This window comes from Dama dama, chromosome 21 (assembly GCF_033118175.1).
Source record: "Dama dama isolate Ldn47 chromosome 21, ASM3311817v1, whole genome shotgun sequence".
Taxonomy (NCBI): domain Eukaryota; kingdom Metazoa; phylum Chordata; class Mammalia; order Artiodactyla; family Cervidae; genus Dama; species Dama dama.
Window position 1 is genome coordinate 11,155,317 of NC_083701.1, and position 19,361 is coordinate 11,174,677.

A 19,361-nucleotide genomic window follows, 5' to 3' on the forward strand; every position below is an offset into this window, starting at 1 on the left:
GTTGACCAGTTGGCAGCTGTACTCTGGTGGGAAATTAAAGTGTGCTTGAAAGTCTTGGTGTGAGGGTATTTGTTTAGGTGGTCATTCATTCATTCAATGAACGTTGACTAAGCCAGACACTGTGCTAGTTAGTCACAGGGTCTCCTGGTTTCCCCGAAGTCTTCTACGGAAGAGGAGCAGTGGAGGTAGGGTTCTCTGCTCACAGCTCTGTTGTGCCTACCTGGGTGATTTTCCCAGGGCCACCCAGTCTGGCGGGCACCCTGGATTCGGTGACTCCACTGGTGGGGACCTCAGGGGTGCGGGGAGTGGACTCAAGCCTGCTGTGAGTCAGTTGCATCCAGATGTAGCATTCTGCTGTGTCACTTGCCATACCTCAGAGACAAATAGCCATGAAACAGAGAAGACTTACATCCTCAGGAGAAGGAAAGAGTCTTGACTCTGGAGAAACTTCACTTTGAAATGAAGTCTTATAGACATTGGCCGATCCTTCTAGGTACAGGCAGTAAACTTCCTAAGATGGATTTCCGGAAAGAAGTTTGAGGATTGGGGTTTCCTCAGGGTAGGGCTGGGAGATAGTTTCTTCTCGGGCTTCCTGCTCGACCGGAGGCGGTGGAGTGGCAGGGAAAGCTGGTGTCGGTCACATGAGTATCTCCCTGCAGTTGGAGGGAACCCCCAGCTTCTCATTTTGACAGCTCACACAGAAGTCTTCTGATGTTTCTCCTGTTCGTTTTACTCTTATTCTGACCATGTGTTCCGTCAGCAGGTGTTCACTGAGCACCTGTGAAGCATATTGTGTTATCCTGTCATGACAGCATTATTGAGTTGAGTCTTAGACACAAATCACCTCTGCCTTCAAGAATGAGATGAAACCAATCAGCCAGGTCCCTCTTTGCAGTCACCCCTGCTCATCCTTTTCTCTGCCAGACTGTCCTTTTTCTCTTGCAATGCCATCTTCTTCCAGCAAGCCTTCCTCGGTTGAATCTGCCCCTCTGTCACCGTTCAGCAAATACTGCCATATGCCTGCTGCATGTCAGCCCCTGGACAATGGCTTTGGGGGTCAGGATCAGAGATTTAGAGGAGAGTTTAAGTCATGGTTCCTGTCCCAGAGGAACTTCATGTACTGAACATGATCGTGGGAGCAATGTTAGCCTTTGGGCAAGGAGGTTTCCACTATGTCCCTGCAGGATTGTGTTAGGCTTCCTTGGTGGCTCAGTGGTAAAAAATCCGTTTGCCAATACAGGAGACACGAGTTCAATTCCTGATCCAGGAAAATCCCACGTGCCATGGAACATCTCAGCCCGTGCACCATGACTACTGAACCTGTGCTCTGGAGCTTGGGCCCGTAACCTGGGGCCCTGCTCGATGAAGCTAGAGAAAAGCCTGGGTAGCAGTGAAGATGCACCACAACCAAAACTAAAATAAGTGAATAAATTTTAGAAAAGTATTGTATTATTCGTGGCTTCCCTTGTGGCTCAGCTGGTAAAGAATCCACCTGCAATGCGGGAGACTTGGGTTCGATCCCTGGGTCAGGAAGATCCCCTGGGAAAGGGAAAGGCTACCCACTCCAGTATTCTGGCCTGTAGGATTCCATGGACTATATAGTCCATGGGTTTGCAAAGAGTCGGACGCGACTGAGCGACTTCAACTTCACTTCACTTCAGTGTATTATTGGGACTTCCCTGGGGTCCAGTGGTTAAGACTACACGTTGCCAATGCAGTGGGTGTGGGTTTGATCCCTGGTCAGGGAACTAAGATGCCACATGCTGTGTGGCACTGCTGAAAGATGTTTTTTAAAGTATTGTGTTATTCAGTTCAGTTCAGTTCAGTCGCTCAGTGGTGTCTGACACTTTGCAACCCCATGAACCGCAACACGCCAGGCCTCCCTCTCCATCACCAACTCCCGGAGTTTACCAGAACTCCTGTCCATTGAGTCCATGATGCCATCCAGCCATCTCATCCTCTGTCGCCCCCTTCTCCTCCTGCCTTCAATCTTTCCCAACATCAGGGTCTTTTCAAATAAGTCAGCTCTTTGCATCAGGTGGCCAAAACATTGGAGTTTCAGCTTCAACATCAGTCCTTCCAATGAACACCCAGGACTGATCTCCTTTAGGATGGACTGGTTGGATCTCCTTATTATGCTATGTCTATTATTCATTTGGCTTTCCAGTGGTGAAGAATTTGCCTGCCAATGCAGGAGCCGCAGGTTTGATCCCTGGGTCAGGAAGATGCCCTGGAGAAGGAAATGACACCCCACTCCAGTATTCTTTGCTGGGAAATCTCATGGACAGAGGAGCCTGGCAGGCTTCAGTCCATGGGGTCGCAAAGAGTCAGACACGACTGAGTGACCGAGTGCACATGCATATCATTCATTTATTAAATATATCACTCATTTACTCTTCAACTGTGTCCAGTCCTAGAAATTGGAACCCTTGTGCACTGTTTGTGTGTTTGTAAGATGGTGCAGTCTCTGTGGAAAACAGTGTGGCAGCTCTTTAAAAATTAAAACTAGAATTACTGTATGATCCAGCAGATCCACCTCTGGGTGTATGTGTGTGTGTGTAATATATATATATATATATATATATATATATATATATATATATATATATATATATATATCTCCAAAAGAATTGAGGTCTCAAAGAGATACTTGAACATCCATGTCCACGGCAGCCTTATTCACCCTTATTCAGCCATCAGTAGATGAATGGATAAACAAATTGTCATATGTACATATAATGGAATATTATCCTACCTTAAAAAGGAAAGAAATTCTGATACATTCTGTAACATGGATGAATCTTGAGGATGTCATGCTAAGTGAAATAAACCAGTCTCAAAAAGACAAATACTGTATGATTCCACTCATGTGAGTTATCTAAAGTAGTCAGATTCATAGAAATAGAAAGTAGAATGGTGGTTGCCCAGTGCTGGAGGGAGGAGGTATGCTTAGTTGTTGATAAATGGTGTAGTTTCATTTTTATAGAATGAGATAGTTCTGGAGATCTGCTGTTATAGCAATGTGAATATACTTAACACTGCTGAACTGTATACTTGAAGATGGCTAAAGTGGTAAATTCTATGTCGTGTTTTTTTTAACCACATAAAATAATAATAATAGTAAATGTGTCCAGTCTTTTTTCCCTTTCTTGTATGCTCAGTCGTGTCAAACTCTTTGTGATCCATGGACTGTAGCCCTCCAGGCTTCTCTGTCCATGGGATTTCCCAGGCAAGAATACTGGAGTTGGTTGCCATTTCCACCTCCAGGAGATCTTCCTGACCCAGGGCGCAAACTCATGTCTCCTGCATTGTGCTAGCTGTTACTATTATTTTTTCAATTATTATTTAACCTGTCAAAGCTGTGTCTCCTCTCGAAGATGGGGCTCATAATTGCAGCTGTGCTTCTCACTGCGGGAAAGTGGGTGAAGCGTTCGCACAGTTGAAGGCGGCAGAGTGCCTGGTGCCCACACAAGCCCTTCATGGTGCCCTGTGGGCACTTGGTAGTGGGGACTTCCTGCGGGGGGATGAACACCTTTCTGCGCAAAACCCTTTCCATCCCAATTCCCTTTTCCTTGGGCAGGACGGAGGCCAGGCCTTAGTCGTGGCCCCCCTCACTGTCCCCGGGGCAGTGGCCGGTGGCCAGCAAGAGGATGGCCAGCTGCCGGAACCACGTCTATGGCACTGGCCTTGCTGAGAAGCCAGAAAGTCAGGACCCTGGGCTGCTGACGTCCTTTCTGCTTGTGGGCTGTCACTGGAGGGGAGTTTATCCACCTGCTCGGTGCTACTGTCCCTCACATCTTGGTCTGACGGCCACATCTGAGGGTATTAGTTCTCTGGCACTTGTCCAGGCGCTCCATCGTGTCTGACTTTTTGCGACCCAGTGGACTGCAGCGTGCTGGGCTTCCATGTCCTTCAGCATCTCCCGAAGTTTGCTCAAACTCATGTTCATCGAGTCGAAATTGCCATCCAACCATCTCATGCTCTGTCGTCCCCTTCTCCTCCTGCCTTCAGTCTTTCCCAGCATCCGGGTTTTTCTACTGAGGGCACATTCTCCGGCAGGAGGTCCCAGCGGTGCTTACCATAGGATGCGCTTGGACGTTCATGGACTTGTGGGCACCCCGGCAGTGTGTCGGGCACCATCAGTGTCTGCTGCCGTCCGCATTTTCCAGAAGAAGACACAGACTCGCTGAAGTTAGCAGGGAGAACCAGTGCTGCAATGGAAGCTTTCCTGCTCCAAAGACTGTGCTCTTCCCAGAGCTTGGGAAATTCCCCCAGCCCAGGGCTGCCTGCTGCTCCTTCTCCTACGCAGCGAGCCTGGGGGCAGCCACACAGATGGCTCTGCGCTCAGGGCGCCTGCTGATGGTAGACACGCTGTTGTTTGCAGGGACCTGGATCTTGCTGTTAAAACAGTTGGTAGCACAACAGACCCTAGGCACCCGCAGACTTCACACGCCACACTTGCAGTTCTTCCCAGGGGACCCCAGGAAATGTGCAAATTATGAGGCGGCACAGACTGAGTGGGACCTACTTGTGCATTGTGTGAGGAGCGGGCACTGTGGTGAGTGAGGCCCCCTGCACACAGTTCTGCAGGTTTCCCCGTGGTTCTCCTCTCATCTCCCTGAGCTTGTTTCCCTGGCGTGCACGTATGTTAAGATTCACACAATTCTCAGGATGCAACTTTGTAAGATGCTGAGAAGTTATTTTTCACCTGCATAGGTTCCTATGGCACCCAGCACTTTTTCTTATTGCCTAGGAGGTAGTTTGGTTAAGATCTGATTCTCTTAACCATGGACTCTAAGCAGAGATTGGGTCTATTTTGCTGTGTGCACACGTGCGTGCACTCAATTGCTCAGTCATGTCCAGCTCTTTTGTAACCCCATGGACTGTATAGCCCACTAGGCTCCTCTGTCCATGGACTTTTCCAGCAAGAATACTGGAGTGGCTTGCCATTTCCTCCTTCAGGAGATATTGCCGACTTAGGGATCGAACCCTCATCTCTTTTGTCTCCTGCACTGGTAGGTGGATTCTTTATCACTGTGCTACTTTTGCTAACCATTATTATATCCTTGACACTTAGCTTAACAAATATTTTTTCAATAATTGAATGGAGGCATTTTCCAACAGGTGACTCTCATTTACAGGAAGCTCTCGCCAATGGGACATGGCATGTTCAGTTCAGTTCAGCTGAGTCGCTCAGTCATGTCTGACTCTTTGTGACCCCATAAACCACAGCATGCCAGGCCTCCTTGTCCATCACCAACTCCCGGAGTCCACTCAAACCCATGTCCGTTGAGTCAGTGATGCCATCCAACCATCTCATCCTCTGTCGTCCCCTTTTCCTCCTGCCCTCAATCTTTCCCAGCATCACTGTCTTTTCAAATAAGTCAGCTCTTCACATCAGGTGGCCAAAGTATTGGAGTTTCAGCTTCAACATCAGTCCTACCAATGAACATCCAGGACTGATCTCCTTTAGGATGGACTGGTTGGATCTCTTTTCAATCCAAGGGACTCTCGAGTCTTCTCCAACACCACAGTTCAAAAGCATCAATTCTTCCGTGCTCAGCTTTCTTTATAGTCCAACTCTCAACATCCATACATGACCACTGGAAAAACCATAGCCTTGACTACACCGACCTTTGTTGACAAAGTAATATCTCTGCTTTTTAGTATGCTGTCTAGGTTGGTCATAACTTTGCTTCCAAGGAGTAAGCATCTTTTAATTTCATGGCTGCAGTCACCATCTGCAGTGATTTTGGAGCCCAGGGACATGGCATGCAGTATGCACTTGTTCATTGTTTGTGAGGCAGGTCCTACATTTTGTTCACACCAAGATTAGGTCACTTGTGAGAGTTTATTCTGTCATCTATATCCCTGCGCCCCCCCTGTACCCACTTGACTGCGGTCTCAAACTACCCAACTTGGCCTCCTGACTGTGGCCTTGTGTGCAGTCCACCCAGGAAACATGGTCTAATATGTGACCATAGTCATCATGAGTTTATAATCCAGCCAGACAGTGTATTGAGTAGATTTCCCTGTGCTATACAGTAGGTTTTTATCATCTATTTTATTTACAGTCATGTGTATATGTCAATCCCAATCTCTCAGTTTGTCCCTCCCTTCCCTATGAACCCCTGGTAACCCTGTTTGTTTTCCACATCTGTGTTTCTGTTTTGTAGATAAGTTCATTTGTACCCCCCCTTTTTTTAGATTCCACTATAAGTGATGTCGTATGATATTTGTCCTTCTCTGTCTGACTGACTTCTCTCAGTATGACCATCTCTAGGTCCATCCATGTTGCTGCAAATGGCATTGTTTCTTTCTTTTTTATGGCTGGGTAATATTCCACTGTGTATATATACCACATCTTCTTTGTCCACTCCTCTGTTGATGGACATTTAGATTGCTTCCATGTCCTGGCTGTTGTAAATCGTGCTGCTTTGAACATTGGGGTACATGTTATCTTTTTGAACTGTGGTTTTCCCCAGATAGACGCCCAGGAGTGGGAGTGCTGGTTCATACGGTAGCTCTATTTTTAGTTTTTTAAGGAACCGCCGCAGTGTTCTCCATAGTGACTGTACCAGTTTGCATGCCCACCAACAGTGTAGGAGGGTTCCCTTTTCTGGAGAAAGCTGCTTGAAGGAGAAGGCATTTTGAGTGGGGGTAGACAAGCTAGGCTTCCAGTAGATAAGAGGAAGATTGGTAGAAATATGTACTCAGGCTATTTCCTTTCCGTCCCTGGTTTTCTAACTGTGATCTCTACAAAACAGGAAAGAATCTCATCAGTAAATAGAAAAAGTGTTTGCTGGATGTTATGGGAACAAAGAAAACTGTCCAAACTGTAGTCAGCTGCAAGTGACTCAAGTTCACCACATCCTCCATAAAAGGATACGAACCTCCACATTGGTGAAGTCACTTCTGTTGAATAAAACTCAACACCTATTTGGAGATTGGCAGTAAAGAAGGGCTGAGGTGCCCAGTGATTTATGTCTCTATTTCTGCCTGGCATGCAGTAATCGCTGTCTGGAATGACATACTGTAGGTCACAGAATAGAATTTCAATGGGAAAAGCAGAAACGTGGGTGGCTAAAAATTAAGATGCTTGATGGTAATGAATTCTGGTTCACTCTGGCAGGTACTTGCTCTAAATCTTCCTTCACTGGTGGCAGGGAGAAATGAGAGGTTATGGAGAAGAGCAAGGGGGTTGATAACACACGTTCATTCGCTCCTCTGGTGTGTATTTATCGAGCATCTAGTTAGGGACGCTGTGTGTTCCCTGCCTGTATCCTTGAGCCCACCCTGGAAGGTCTTGCAGACAATGCCTGTTCCATGGAACGGCTTCCTGTATCTCTCTCTGCGGCCATTCCCTGGCTGTACTCGGCCAGAGAGGCATGGAGTTTGTGCATAAATATCCCAGCTTCCTTACCCCTGGGAGGCAATTTTGAGGTGTGTTCCCATCTCAGGGGGTCCCCTGTGGGCTTGGGCTCCAGGTGCTAAAGTAGTAAGCGCCTGAAAGGTTCCCTAACCTGTGAATTTCAGATCCTTGTAGGATGGGTGTGTGAATTAAGACGATGCTGTTACCACCACCACTACTAGTTATTGTTTGGCTTGGTGCTTGAACTTCATTACCCAACTAATTCTTAGTGAGTATATGAGATAGGTGCTTCAATTATCCCAGTTTTAAAGGTAAAGAAACTGAAGTGTGAAAGAATAAATAACAGAGCCACAATCTGAGTTCTAACCCAGATGCATTTGTTCCAAGGGGCCAGTCAAACTGTTAGAGTACAAGGTCTAGCAAGGAAATTGCTATTATTACTAGCAAGTGCCCAGAGTATATAGTTGGTGCTCCATTTATTTGTGGAGTTAAAAAAAAAAAAAAAAAGAATGTCAGTTAAAAAAGAAAAGAAAAAAAAGGGAGCACCAGTCTTTGAATGGAGTCAGAATTCTGGATCAAAAAATATTTGTGATTAGATGAAAAATAAGAGGGGGGTGGGGACTCTCCAGCAGGTCAGCGATTAGGACTCAGCGCTTTCACTGCCGTGGCCCAGTTCAGTCCCTGGCCATAGAACTCAGATCTTGCAAGCTATTCATTGCGGCCAAAAAAATAAATAAATAAAATAAATGAATGTTAGTTCCTTGAGATTATGAATTTTTTTATTTTTGGGTTTGTCTTCCCTGCCAAAGAATGGTAGGTCCAAAACAAATATTCCTTGGATGAATGAATATGGAATTTTTTTTCTAAGTTGCTGGTAGTTCCCTAGTTATTTGACTTAAAAAAACCAGTTCCAGAAAGGAAACTGCCTTAAAATCCTATGAATATTTCTCTCTAGGTGTTGGGATACTGAAATATTTTATTTTGGTGCCTTATTATTTGTCATGATGAACCTGGATTACTTTATAACTGGAAAGAAATACTCTCTGTTTGAAAAAGAAAATCAGTCTCAAAGCATAAATGGTTTCAGAGCAGCGTGAGTGTGACACTGACCTATACGTAGATGCTAACCTAATTCGAGTAGCTCAGAGTCGCAGAAGCAGGAGTGAACTGACTTTGGTGTCAAAGCAGTTTCACTCACCATCTCTCTGGGGGTCATGCCGGTAGTGACTTAAGTCTGGCTAGGATGCGTGTGAGTGCTAAGGCGCTTCGGTCGTGTCTGACTCTTTGCGACCCTCTGGACTGTGGCCCACCAGGCTCCTCTGTCCAGGGCATTCTGCAGGCAAGCATACTGGAGTGGGTTGCCTTGCCCTCCTCCAGGGGATCTTCCCGACCCAGGGATCCAACCCCATGACTCCGGTGTCTCCTTCTGCATTGCAGGTGGATTCTTTACCACTGAGCCGGGCTAGGATAGTGACCTCATGTTACAAACAAGGGACCTGACAGCCTAAGAAGCTCACTGACCAGGACAAGGCTCTGTTTGGGGGCCTGGCTGGCTTGGGACTCAGGGCATCTGACTTTAATCCCAGTGACCTTTCACTCTGTCCCTGCGGCCCTTTGTGAAGACCCATTCAAGAAAGTGAGACAAAGACAGAGGTGGATTGGTGAACCAGGGACTCATGTGACAGGGCTCTCTGAGCATCGTTGAGTTCTTTTAAGGAGAAAAAGTCTGGCTTAGACTTCGTGAGTCAGATAGCAACCTGGGTTGGAATCCCTGTTCTGCCACACACACTGTCCTGGACACACTGTTGGGTATCTCTGAGCCTCTGTTTCCATCTGTAACTGGCCTGACATCCGCCCGGGAGGATTGTGGTCAGGGTCAAACTGGCGCCAAGTATGTGTTTTCTGCAAGAGGTGGCTGTGCTGATTGTTATCACACCTGTGCTGTCTGTGTGCAAGCCATTTTTTTTTCCAGTCATGTTGATACTCATTGGTGTCCATGAATTAGTGTTCCCACGTGTATCAGTCAGATTTTGCTGAGTAACAAAAACCTCAGAATTGCAGTGACTTGCTTGACAGCCGATGTTTATTTTCACACTCAAGGGTCTGTGGGTCGGTTGTGATTTGGCTGATCTAGGTGGGGCTTGGCTAGCTCAGGTTGGACTTCAGATCGGGTTCCCTGCAGGGTCAAGACTGAAAGGCAGCAGTTGAAAGGGGCTAGTGAAACCTCCTCCCCTCGTGGTGCATCACAGAGGGCAAGGGATAGACTTGGGAGCAGTACATTGTCTCGCTTCCGTCTGAATTCTGTTGTAAATGAGTCGTCAGTGGTCCAGTCTAGAATCCATTGTGGAAGATCGAAAAGAATCATCACCCACCATGGTGGGAAGGACTGCAGAGTCACATGCTGAAGGGCAGGGATGTATAATTGAAATCCAGATTGAGAGTGAAGAATAGGAGAAGTGATCCATTCTATATACTGCCTTAATTGTTTGCTTGAGTGGAGCAAAGAGGGCAAAGGAAAGGCAAGATGAGAGGTGGGCTGGGAGAGGCATTGATTATTTATGCCAGGACAGGGTCTTGTTTTTCACGTACGTACAGCGTGTTAAGTTGTGGTCGGGAGGTGAATGTTATGGGAAGATCATAGTCTGTGATTCTGGGGGGCAGTATATGTTTATGCTGTGCCTGTACCTCACTGCCTTGATTATTCCAGCTCTGCAGTAGGTTTTATTTAATTCCTTATTTTTGGCCGTGCTGGGTCTTTGTTGCTGCACGTGGACTTTTTCTAGTTTCAGAGAGCGGAGTCCACTCTCTGTTCTGGTGCTTGGGCTTCTCGTTGCAGGGGATTCTCTTGCTGCAGAATACGGACTCTTGTGAGCTCAGCAGTTGTGGCTCATGGGCTTATTTGCCCTACAGCATGTGTAGTCTTCCTGGACCAGGGATCAAACCCATGTCCCCTGCGTTGGCAGCGGTATTCTTAACCACTGGACCACCAGGGGAGTCCTGTAGGATGCTTTGAAATTGGGAAATGTGAGTCCTCCAGATGGTTTTGCCTTTCCTGAGTTCATTGCTTTTCCATATCAATTTTATAATAAGACTGTCAATTCCCCATCTAATTTAAACGTGTGACTCGAAGTTCAGGAAGTCAGTCACCGTTGGCATCTAAAGTTGAAGAAACTAGTTTGATCATTTATCCAACAAATATTTATTAATACTGTGGTGGACCCCACTCTGTGGTCTGGGGATACAACCAGAAAGTCCAAACGTTATCTTTGTGTGCTCACATGACTTATTATCAAAGCAGATGTCAATCAGTTCTCACGTGAATAATGCAGACTTAAAAACTGAGATAAATTCTGTGATCTAATCTAGAGGAGTAGGAAGAGTTCCCCTGAGGAAGTAAGATTTAAAGAAGCACAGGCGTTAAATAGGCAGAGTCCATGGACTCCTTACAGGCAGAGGGAACAGCAGGGCAAAGGACCTGAGGTAGGAGGACTGTGGCAAGTTTAGGATTTGAAAGAAGGTTGCAGCAGTGAGTCAGCTGCCTGGGTGGACAAGATGAGGTCAGGGAGGAGGTGGGTAGGAGTCTGACTATGTTAAATTTTATATATATATATATATATATATATATATATAATTTTTTGTGTGTGTGAGCTCTTTTTGCTTTTATTTATTAAAAAAAATTTGGCTGTACCACATGTCATGTGCGATCTTAGTTCCCCAACCAGGGATAGAACCCATGCTCCCTGCAGTGGAAGTGCAGATTCTTAACCACGGGACCACCAGAGGAGTTCCTGTTGATTGATTTTTATCTGGAAGCACTGAGAAGCCACTGAAGAATGTTAAGCTGTAAATGAAGAGATGACATGATCAGGTGTATGTTTTCAATTATTCTGAATATTGTGCTAAGTTACTTCAGTCATGTCCAGCTCTTTGCGAGCCTGTGGACTGTAGCCCACCTGGCTCCTCTGTCCGTGGGATTCTCCAGGCAAGAATGCTGGACTGGATTGCCATGCCCTTCTCCAGGGGATCTTCCCGACCCATGAATCAAACCTGCATCTCCTGAGTCTCCTGCATTGGCAAGCAGGTTCTTTACCACTAGCGCCACATGGTATTAGCCAGTTGTATTTGAGTGTGGGACTTTTTTTTTTAATTGTTAAAAAACATTTTAAACATTTATGAGACTATTGGGTGATATCAAGGAATTATCATCTTTTTAGGTGTGGTAAAGGTATTGCTGTTTACATTTTTGTAAAAGACCTTTTATAGCGACACATGCTGTAATACTAATGACTGAAATAAGATGTCTGGAACTTGTTTCTAAATAGCAGTGTGGAGAGCGGAGGGGTTAGGGTGTGGATGGAGCAGGATTGATTATAAGTCATTTGGGCTGGGCAGTGGAGATCTCTATTGTTGTGTCTGTACAAAATTCTGCATAATAAAACATTAAAAAGAAGGAGAAGATTGTCCTGGCTTTAGTTTAGGGGATCAGATTTCAGAGGGAGAAATGGTGATGAGGGGAAACCAGTTAGGAGGTAGTTGTAGGTGTAGTAGCCCAGGCTGAGAATGGTGGAGTCTGGTCCAGGGCTGTAACAGTGGAGATGGAGAGAGAGAGGGACAGGCTGAGAAATACCTGGGAAGAAGCACGTGACTTAGGGCTGGGTTGGATACAGGAGCAAAGGAGATGGTGCTTCAAGTGTGCCCCTGGGTTTCTGGTCCCAGATGAAGTTACCACTCTGAACTAGGGATCACTGGAGAAGAATCAAGCATGTCCTTTGACTTCTCTTATTTTCACACCCCCTACTTCTGTTTCCCCTCCATTCCAAAAATATTGAAGCTGTTCTCTTATGTAACACTTTTAATCCCAGACTTCCTGTGCTCTGTGCACTCAGCAATTAATTAAGCTTTGGTATGCATGAATTAATTAAAATCCTGTCTCCGGTTCAGAGGGCCTGTCCTAAAATATAGAGATTCATGTATATATCTACCTTCTTCTTGGGGTTGATTGCCTTGGCTGGGGGAACTTTGCTACTTCCCCGTGGGCACACAGCTGTGGCTGTCTATCTGTCTGTCTGCCATACCTGTCAGCACAATTTAATTTCATGTTTAGGAGCCCAGGTCTGGAGATGTTAATGACTTGTAAATTGCTCTCCAACGTAGAGCCAGAAATAGAAGGCAAGAAGGATTCCGGAGCACTTGCGCACATTTACTGATGGAGATGTCAGCCCCAAAGTGGATTGCTGAAACGGTGGTTTCCCAGCTGTCTTCCTTCCCATTCCTGGATGGCCACTGTGGAGTGGGAATGTTCCTAACAAGGGTGCTGGCCTCCAGATGAAATCACGTGTCGGTCTGAGACAACGTCTTCTGTCTAAGCCCTGCTGGATGACTCTTGTCACCTTTTTTCTTGCCCCCCCACCCCCCATCCAGGTAACTTTCTGATGTGACGGCTGAGACATGAGATCTTCAGCCTCCAGGCTCTCCAGTTTTTCATCAAGAGATTCGCTATGGAATCGGTGAGTGGTCCAGAGAGCCCGGCCTGGGAAATGTGGAGGGGTGCTTTTGGGAGGTTGAAATGCAGAATTTGATCAGACTCAAGACCTGGAGCCTGCAAGAGACACCATGAGCGTGGATGTTAGTGGCGACCAGATCTTAGGCATTTGCAGAACTGCAGGCTTTTGATGTGTCTCCTCTCACATTTCGCGTCTCCTGTGTGCCGTGGGAAAGGTGGTGTGGCCCCTGAATGAAGTCAGGAATGAGGACAGAACAGCACTGTCAGCAGTAACAAGTGCTGGTGTAGCCGAGTGGCTCTTTAAAGATACTGTTTCATTCAGTCCTCCTGATAATCCTACCAGGAAGGGCTTACCACATTCATGTCGCAGATGGACAACTTGCCCGACTGGATTTTTCTTTTTTAATTGGAGTATAATTGCTTTGCACTGTCGTTTAGTTTCTGTTGTACAACGAAGTGAATCATTTATGTGTGTACATATATCCCCTCCCTCCTGGTGCTCCCTCTGACCCTTCTGGGTCATCACAACTGAGCTCTCTGTGCTACAGAGCAGGTTCCCACTAGCTGTCTGTTTTCCGTATGGTAATGGATATATGTCAGTGCTACTCTCAGTTTTTCCCACCCTCCTCTCCCCGCCTCCGACCCTCCACTCCCTCCCCTCCATGTCCCCATGTCCTTTCTCTACCCCTGCATCTCTATTCCTGCCCTGGAAATAAGTCCATTTTTCTAGATTCCACATATATGTGTTAATCTATGATATTTGTTTTCCTCTTTCTGATTGACTTCACTCTGTATGACAGACTCTAGGTCCATTGACATCTCAGCAGATGACTCAATTTCGTTCCTTTTTATGGCCGAGTAATGTTCCATTGTGTCTCTATACCATATCTTGCCTGGTTGGATTTGAAACCAGTTTTCCTGATTCCAAGTCTCTTGTCTTTTTCCTCCTGCAGTGTTGCCTCTTGTAGAGGTATGATTTGCCCTATTTTGCAGCTGGGACTACTGGGGCCTGGCATAGAGGCACATGATAGAATCTTAAGGCATCTGACCTCAGTGGGTGGAGGTTTGTGTTGGTGGATGATTTAAAAAAGAATTGTACTGGACAGTCTGTGAAGAGCCATGAAGAGTCAGCAGAGAAAACTGAAAGAGTCCGAGCCTCTTTAAGTTGCCAGGGTGAATCAACACGGGGTCCACCTGCTATGATTGGCATACCCCAGAAATCAGCTTGGTGGTGGGAAGACTATGGGTGCTGGACAGGTGGTTGAATCCTTGCTCTGCCCCCGTCTTGCTGTGATCTCAGGCAAGTCACTAACTTTCTCTGTTCTTTTTTCTTATCTATGAAATCTGGGTGATAATATTTATGTTTCAGGGTTTTGTGAGATTAGGAAAAAAGGTCTACAAGAAAGTGTCTCATATAATGTAAGGGTGTAGAGCATTATAATTATTCCAGTTTTTAAGATGAAAGTAACATTTAAGGATAATTAGACAAGAGTGCCCTGAGTGTGGAGGAGAAGTTAGAGGCTAGAGGCAGGGAGGCCAACTTAAGAGGCTTTCATGTGACCCAGACATGAAGTAATGGGGACTGTTGTTACCATCTTCTAGGATAAATGAGACTTTGCCTGCTGATTTTCATAGTTTGACTATTACAGAATTATGTTTTATTTTGTTTTGTTTTATAAATCAAGAATCCAACACGAAAGTGACATTAGTTTTGTAGATATCTGTTTAGGTGATATTGTTACCCAACCAAACCTGAGTCTGCTCGTCCAACACACAGCAGAGTCAATCTGCTGATACCAGGTTGTGGTGAAGGAAAGTACAGCTTTTATTGCAGGGCACCAAGCAAGGAGAATGGGCTTGAGATCTGAACTCGTGAGGGAGAGGGTCACAGGGTTAGTGCATGGTTCTCTGATTGGCTGCTGGTGAGGTCACAGGGTGGTGTTTTGGGAATCTCATCTATCAACCTTTTGCTTCCAGCCCCAGTCTGGGGTCCACATGTTAGTGGTCAGCATGCAGCAGCTTCCATCTGGTGGAGGTTTCAGTATCTGCAAAACAACTCAAGGATATGGCTCAGGATGTTACCTGTAGCCCTCGAGGAGGAACTAAAGATCTTGACTTTGTCTTATGGCTAAATTATTATTATTTTGTCTTACTTCACTGCTTTCTTTGTGCATATTCTCATTTTTCTGATTAAATTTGCTCTTTGAATCTTGGGGAAGGGCTTGGAGGCTAAAGCTTTAATAGAAACAAGTGGTAGGGAACATGGTAGGGTGTGTGTGTGTGTGTGTGTGTGTGTGTGTGTGTGCGTGTCTGTCCCTGGGAACATCCTGCAGAGTCTTCTTCAGTTTCAGTATTAATTATAATTGTAATAAGAGTGCATTATTTAAGATTAGGTTTTGTTATGAATGATGTAGAATCTAAAAGAACATTGGCTTAAATAGAAAATAGAAGTATATTTATCTCTTACCTAAAAGTTCAGTTACAGGGCTGCTAGCCGTGTGGGCCTCCATTCCCCGCAAGGTCACCACATGGCCCATTCTGACTGCTTCTGTGCCAGCTATAACATCTACTAACAGGAAGAAGGGAAGAAGAAAGGCAGGCCCCCCCCCCCTTTTTTTTAATCATAAATAATGCTTTTTAATTATTTGGCTTCTTTTTTGTGTACTCACATAACAGAAACTGACCAATCCATGTCTTTTAGTCTCTAAGTCATGTCCAACTCTTGTGACCCCATGGACTGCAGCCTGCCAGACTCCTCTGTCCATGGGATTTCCCAGGTAAGAATACTGAAGTGGGCAGGCAGGCCCCTTCTTTTAAGGATGCTTCTGGGTATCACATGTGCCGCTTCTGCTTATATTCTCTTGGCCAGAATTTAGTCCTTCAGCTATACTTAACCGAAAGGAAGGCTGGGAAATATGATCTTTCTTCTGCAAGACCACCTGCTTATCAAAATTGAGGATTATTATGAGACCAAAGGAAGAGAACAGATATTGGAGGACAGATCTTTCTTTGCTATGCAAGTATTTATTAAAAAAGAGTGCTTTTGAGAGGATAGACTCTGTGGCCAGACTGCTGGTATTAAAATCCTGGGTTTAGGACGCTCTCTGTGACCTTGGGAAAGCTACTTAACTTCTGTGCCTTTATCTGTACTTATCTTTTGTGCCTTTAAGTTCAGTTTCCTTATCTGTAAAATCCTATTTCATCTGTGTTCATAAGGATTGCTTTGAGCATTAGATGAGTTAAGGTACAGCACTTGGACCAGTATCTAGAACATTGTGTGTTGTACGAGTGTTAGCTATTACTATTACTGCTTCTTCTACTGTTAATAATACTTCTCCTGTTAACCACTATTACTTACGACTTCTGTTGTTACCATTGGTGCTGCTTCTATTATTGCAACTACTGCTTCTACTATCACATCTGCTGCCGCTGGTCCTGTTACTGCTACTATTACTATTCTGTGACTGTTGCTGCCAAGTATTGCACATACATATATGAAACGTTATACTCATGGCGTGGTGTTACTCACATCCCCAGTGTGAAGATAAAGTCAGGGAGGATGGTAACATGTCAGATGCATGCATCTTGCAGGATAGTGGTTCATCTTTGGGTGGGTCGGTGAAGAGTGAGGGACCTGTAGGGAGCACAAGGCAGCTTCTGAGATTCTGCGAGTGCTCTGGGTGCTGGTTACACGGGTGTCAAAATTCTTCCACTGGTACTTTTATGACATAGACCATTTTGTGCGTTTCTTGTATATTTCAGTCAACATCTCATGGAGCAGATAGGTGATCGACCATGAGTGAAACAACACCCCGCCTGATTCTAAAGCCACCACTCTTTTTTAACAGTAATGTAAAGCCCAACACCGTTACTTCTTTTCATTTGTTTGTTTGTTTGTTGGCTCTTTCATATAACATATTAGATTCTTATTACTCAGGTGCCAGGAACTGTGCTCAGTATAAGCAGCCATATAACTCAGCCCTATGCTCATGGGGCTTTCTGTCTAGAGGAAAAGGAAAGATAAACACTATACAGATTGGAACTTCCCTGGTGGTCTGGTAGCTAAGACTCCATGCTCCCAGTGCAGGGGGCCCAGGTTCCATCCCTGGTCAGGGAGTTAGATCCTGCGTGCCACAACTAAGCACTGGTGCAGCCTAAATAAATAAATATTTTAAAAAAATCATACAGATGGACAGCCACTGGCTTAGGCTCAGCGTGGGATGCCCTGGGGCCACAGGAAGGTCACATAAACTAATCCAACCACGCAGTCCTGTGTCTGATAAAATAACAGTGATATCCATCTCAACTGACTGCTTTGATAGGGTGGAAAGTCCCCATTTCCCTGCTTAAGCTGACCAAGTCAGGGCTACATCAAAACACATAAAGCAGTTCTTTGCCTTTCCTGCTAACTGGCTCTGAGACGGGGTCAGCCTTTCTTTTCCTCGTTTGTCGCTGTGACAGTCGTTGACCTACACCTGGTGTCTCATGGAGCAGACAAGTGCTGGAGCTCTGGAGTTCAGTATACAGAGGGAAGATGCCCAGGAGCAGAGGTTCTCTATCTGCTTCACCAGTGGTTCAGTGGTAAAAAAAAAATCTGCCTGCAGTTCAGGAGCTGTAGGTTCGATCCCTGGGTCAGAAAAGTCCCCTGGAGGAGGGCATGGCAAGCCACTCCAGTATTCTTACCTGGAGAATCCCATGGACAGAGGAGCCTGGTGGGCTACAGTCCACAGGGTCACAAAGATGATTCATTCAGAGATGACTGAAGCAGCTTAGCATGCACACACGCAGAGTTTCTCTATATGTACTGGGACATGAGTCCAGGGGCCTCATATATATTCTGTATATTCATACAGAATAAAAACACTGGTGATCAGTGACTAAGACTGCGCACTTCCAATACAGGGGGTCTGGGTTCCACCCCTGGTCAGGAAACTACATCCCACTTGCCGCAACTGAGACCCGGTATACTCAAATACATAAATAATTTTTTTTTTAATGAATGAAGGAATGAATGAATAAAATCATACTCCATAACTGAGCAGTTGTCATCCCTGGGAAAATTCAAGTCCAGAGGAATAAAGAACAAGACGTTCCTTTTTTTCACCCCAAATAGCACCAGGAGGGCGGGAGTAGCAAAAGACAGTGTAATTGAACTCTGAGCCGGCAGTGGGAATCACTTGGCCTTATTTTCAGGATTTTTCTCCATGTGTAGAAATGAACTGACCTAAACGTTAGACCCTTCTAAGCCAAGCCCAGGAGAAACCCTCCCTCCCCGCCTTTGCCTTTGCAGAGGTCACGGCAGACGCCCTGTCCTCCTCAGGCTGCGGGCTGTCAGCCCAAATTGAATTTCCCTGAGCCCAGCTGATGTCCCTTTTTGGCCGCAGGGCAGGGGTCAGGCTGAATCCAGCACAGAGACGGGAAATGTGTCCTCAGAGCTGAACGTAGAAGCGCTGACCTCTCAACTCAGAGGTGCATTTCTGACATTGTTGGAAGGGTTGGGAAGCCTTATGATTTCTGGATGTGAAAGAAAAGGAAACGCGTTTCAGAAAAACAATGTTCAAGTTCATGTGAAAGACAAAGCAATGTGTTTTAGAACAACAATATTCAAGTGTTTAGAAAAAAACATATTCAGGGAGGGGGAGGTGAATTATATTCAAAGGACTGTGAAAGCCCTTTCTATATATAATTGAAGCTGTTTAAAATCCAACTGCTTATTTCATGACCTTGGCCATTCCTCGGTTAGATGCATGCAGGAAGAAAATTCCTACCTAGACCCAGAGTTGGGAAATTATGATCCTGGTCTGCTTTCCTTCCCTCCCATCTTTCTCTTCATTTTTTTTTTTTTTTCCTTCCCTCCAAAATTTATTAAGGAGCTGCTGTGTTCTACACGTTATGCTGAGTCCTGGGGAAATAGATGAGCAGTACTCATTGCAGAGCCTTCCTGGGCTTGTCATTTATTTATTTAAAGACACTTATTCATTCTTCAAACATTTATTGAGCACCTAATTTGCTCTGATGTGTTCGTTGAGATAAAAGACTTAGTTCCTCCTCCTCCTGAGTTTATACTTTATTAATTTTTTCTCTTGCTCACTCAACAAACACTTTCTGAGTACCTACTACTAGCTGGGGAGTGTTTCCATGTTTGGGGTTCCAAGATGAACAAAGTATAGCTTTTTTTAAAACAGATTTTTTTGATGTCGACCATCAAAAGGACTTTAAAAAATCTTTAGTGAATTTGTCACGGCATTGCTTGTTTCGTGCTTTTGATTTTTTGGCCATGAGGCATGTGGGATCTTAACTCCCTGACCAGGGATTGAACCCACACCCTCCGCATTGGAAGTTGACGTCTTTATTTTAAAAAAATAACTTTAGGTATTTATTTTTATTTGGGGCTGTGCTAGGTCTTCGTTGCTGTGAGAGTTTTTCTCTAGTTGTGGGGGCTACTCTAGCTGCGGTGTGCGGGCTTCTCACTCTAGTGGCCTCTCT

The 19,361-nt window shown here is 45.4% G+C and overlaps 1 protein-coding gene across 4 annotated transcripts in view; it reads left to right on the forward strand.

Annotated features, from left to right (window-relative positions):
- ASAP1 (ArfGAP with SH3 domain, ankyrin repeat and PH domain 1) overlaps positions 1-19,361 on the forward strand; it is a 328,727-nt gene that overhangs the window by 19,274 nt on the left and 290,092 nt on the right. For 2 of the 4 annotated variants that reach the window (XM_061123183.1, XM_061123185.1), the window contains exon 2: positions 12,794-12,879. In XM_061123183.1, coding sequence (XP_060979166.1) covers positions 12,821-12,879 — 59 coding nt within the window. In that variant the 5' untranslated portion in view covers positions 12,794-12,820. Of the gene's footprint in view, positions 1-12,793; positions 12,880-15,623; positions 15,653-19,361 lie in introns of those variants that run through there. The other 2 variants (XM_061123186.1, XM_061123184.1) reach the window with 2 other exon arrangements.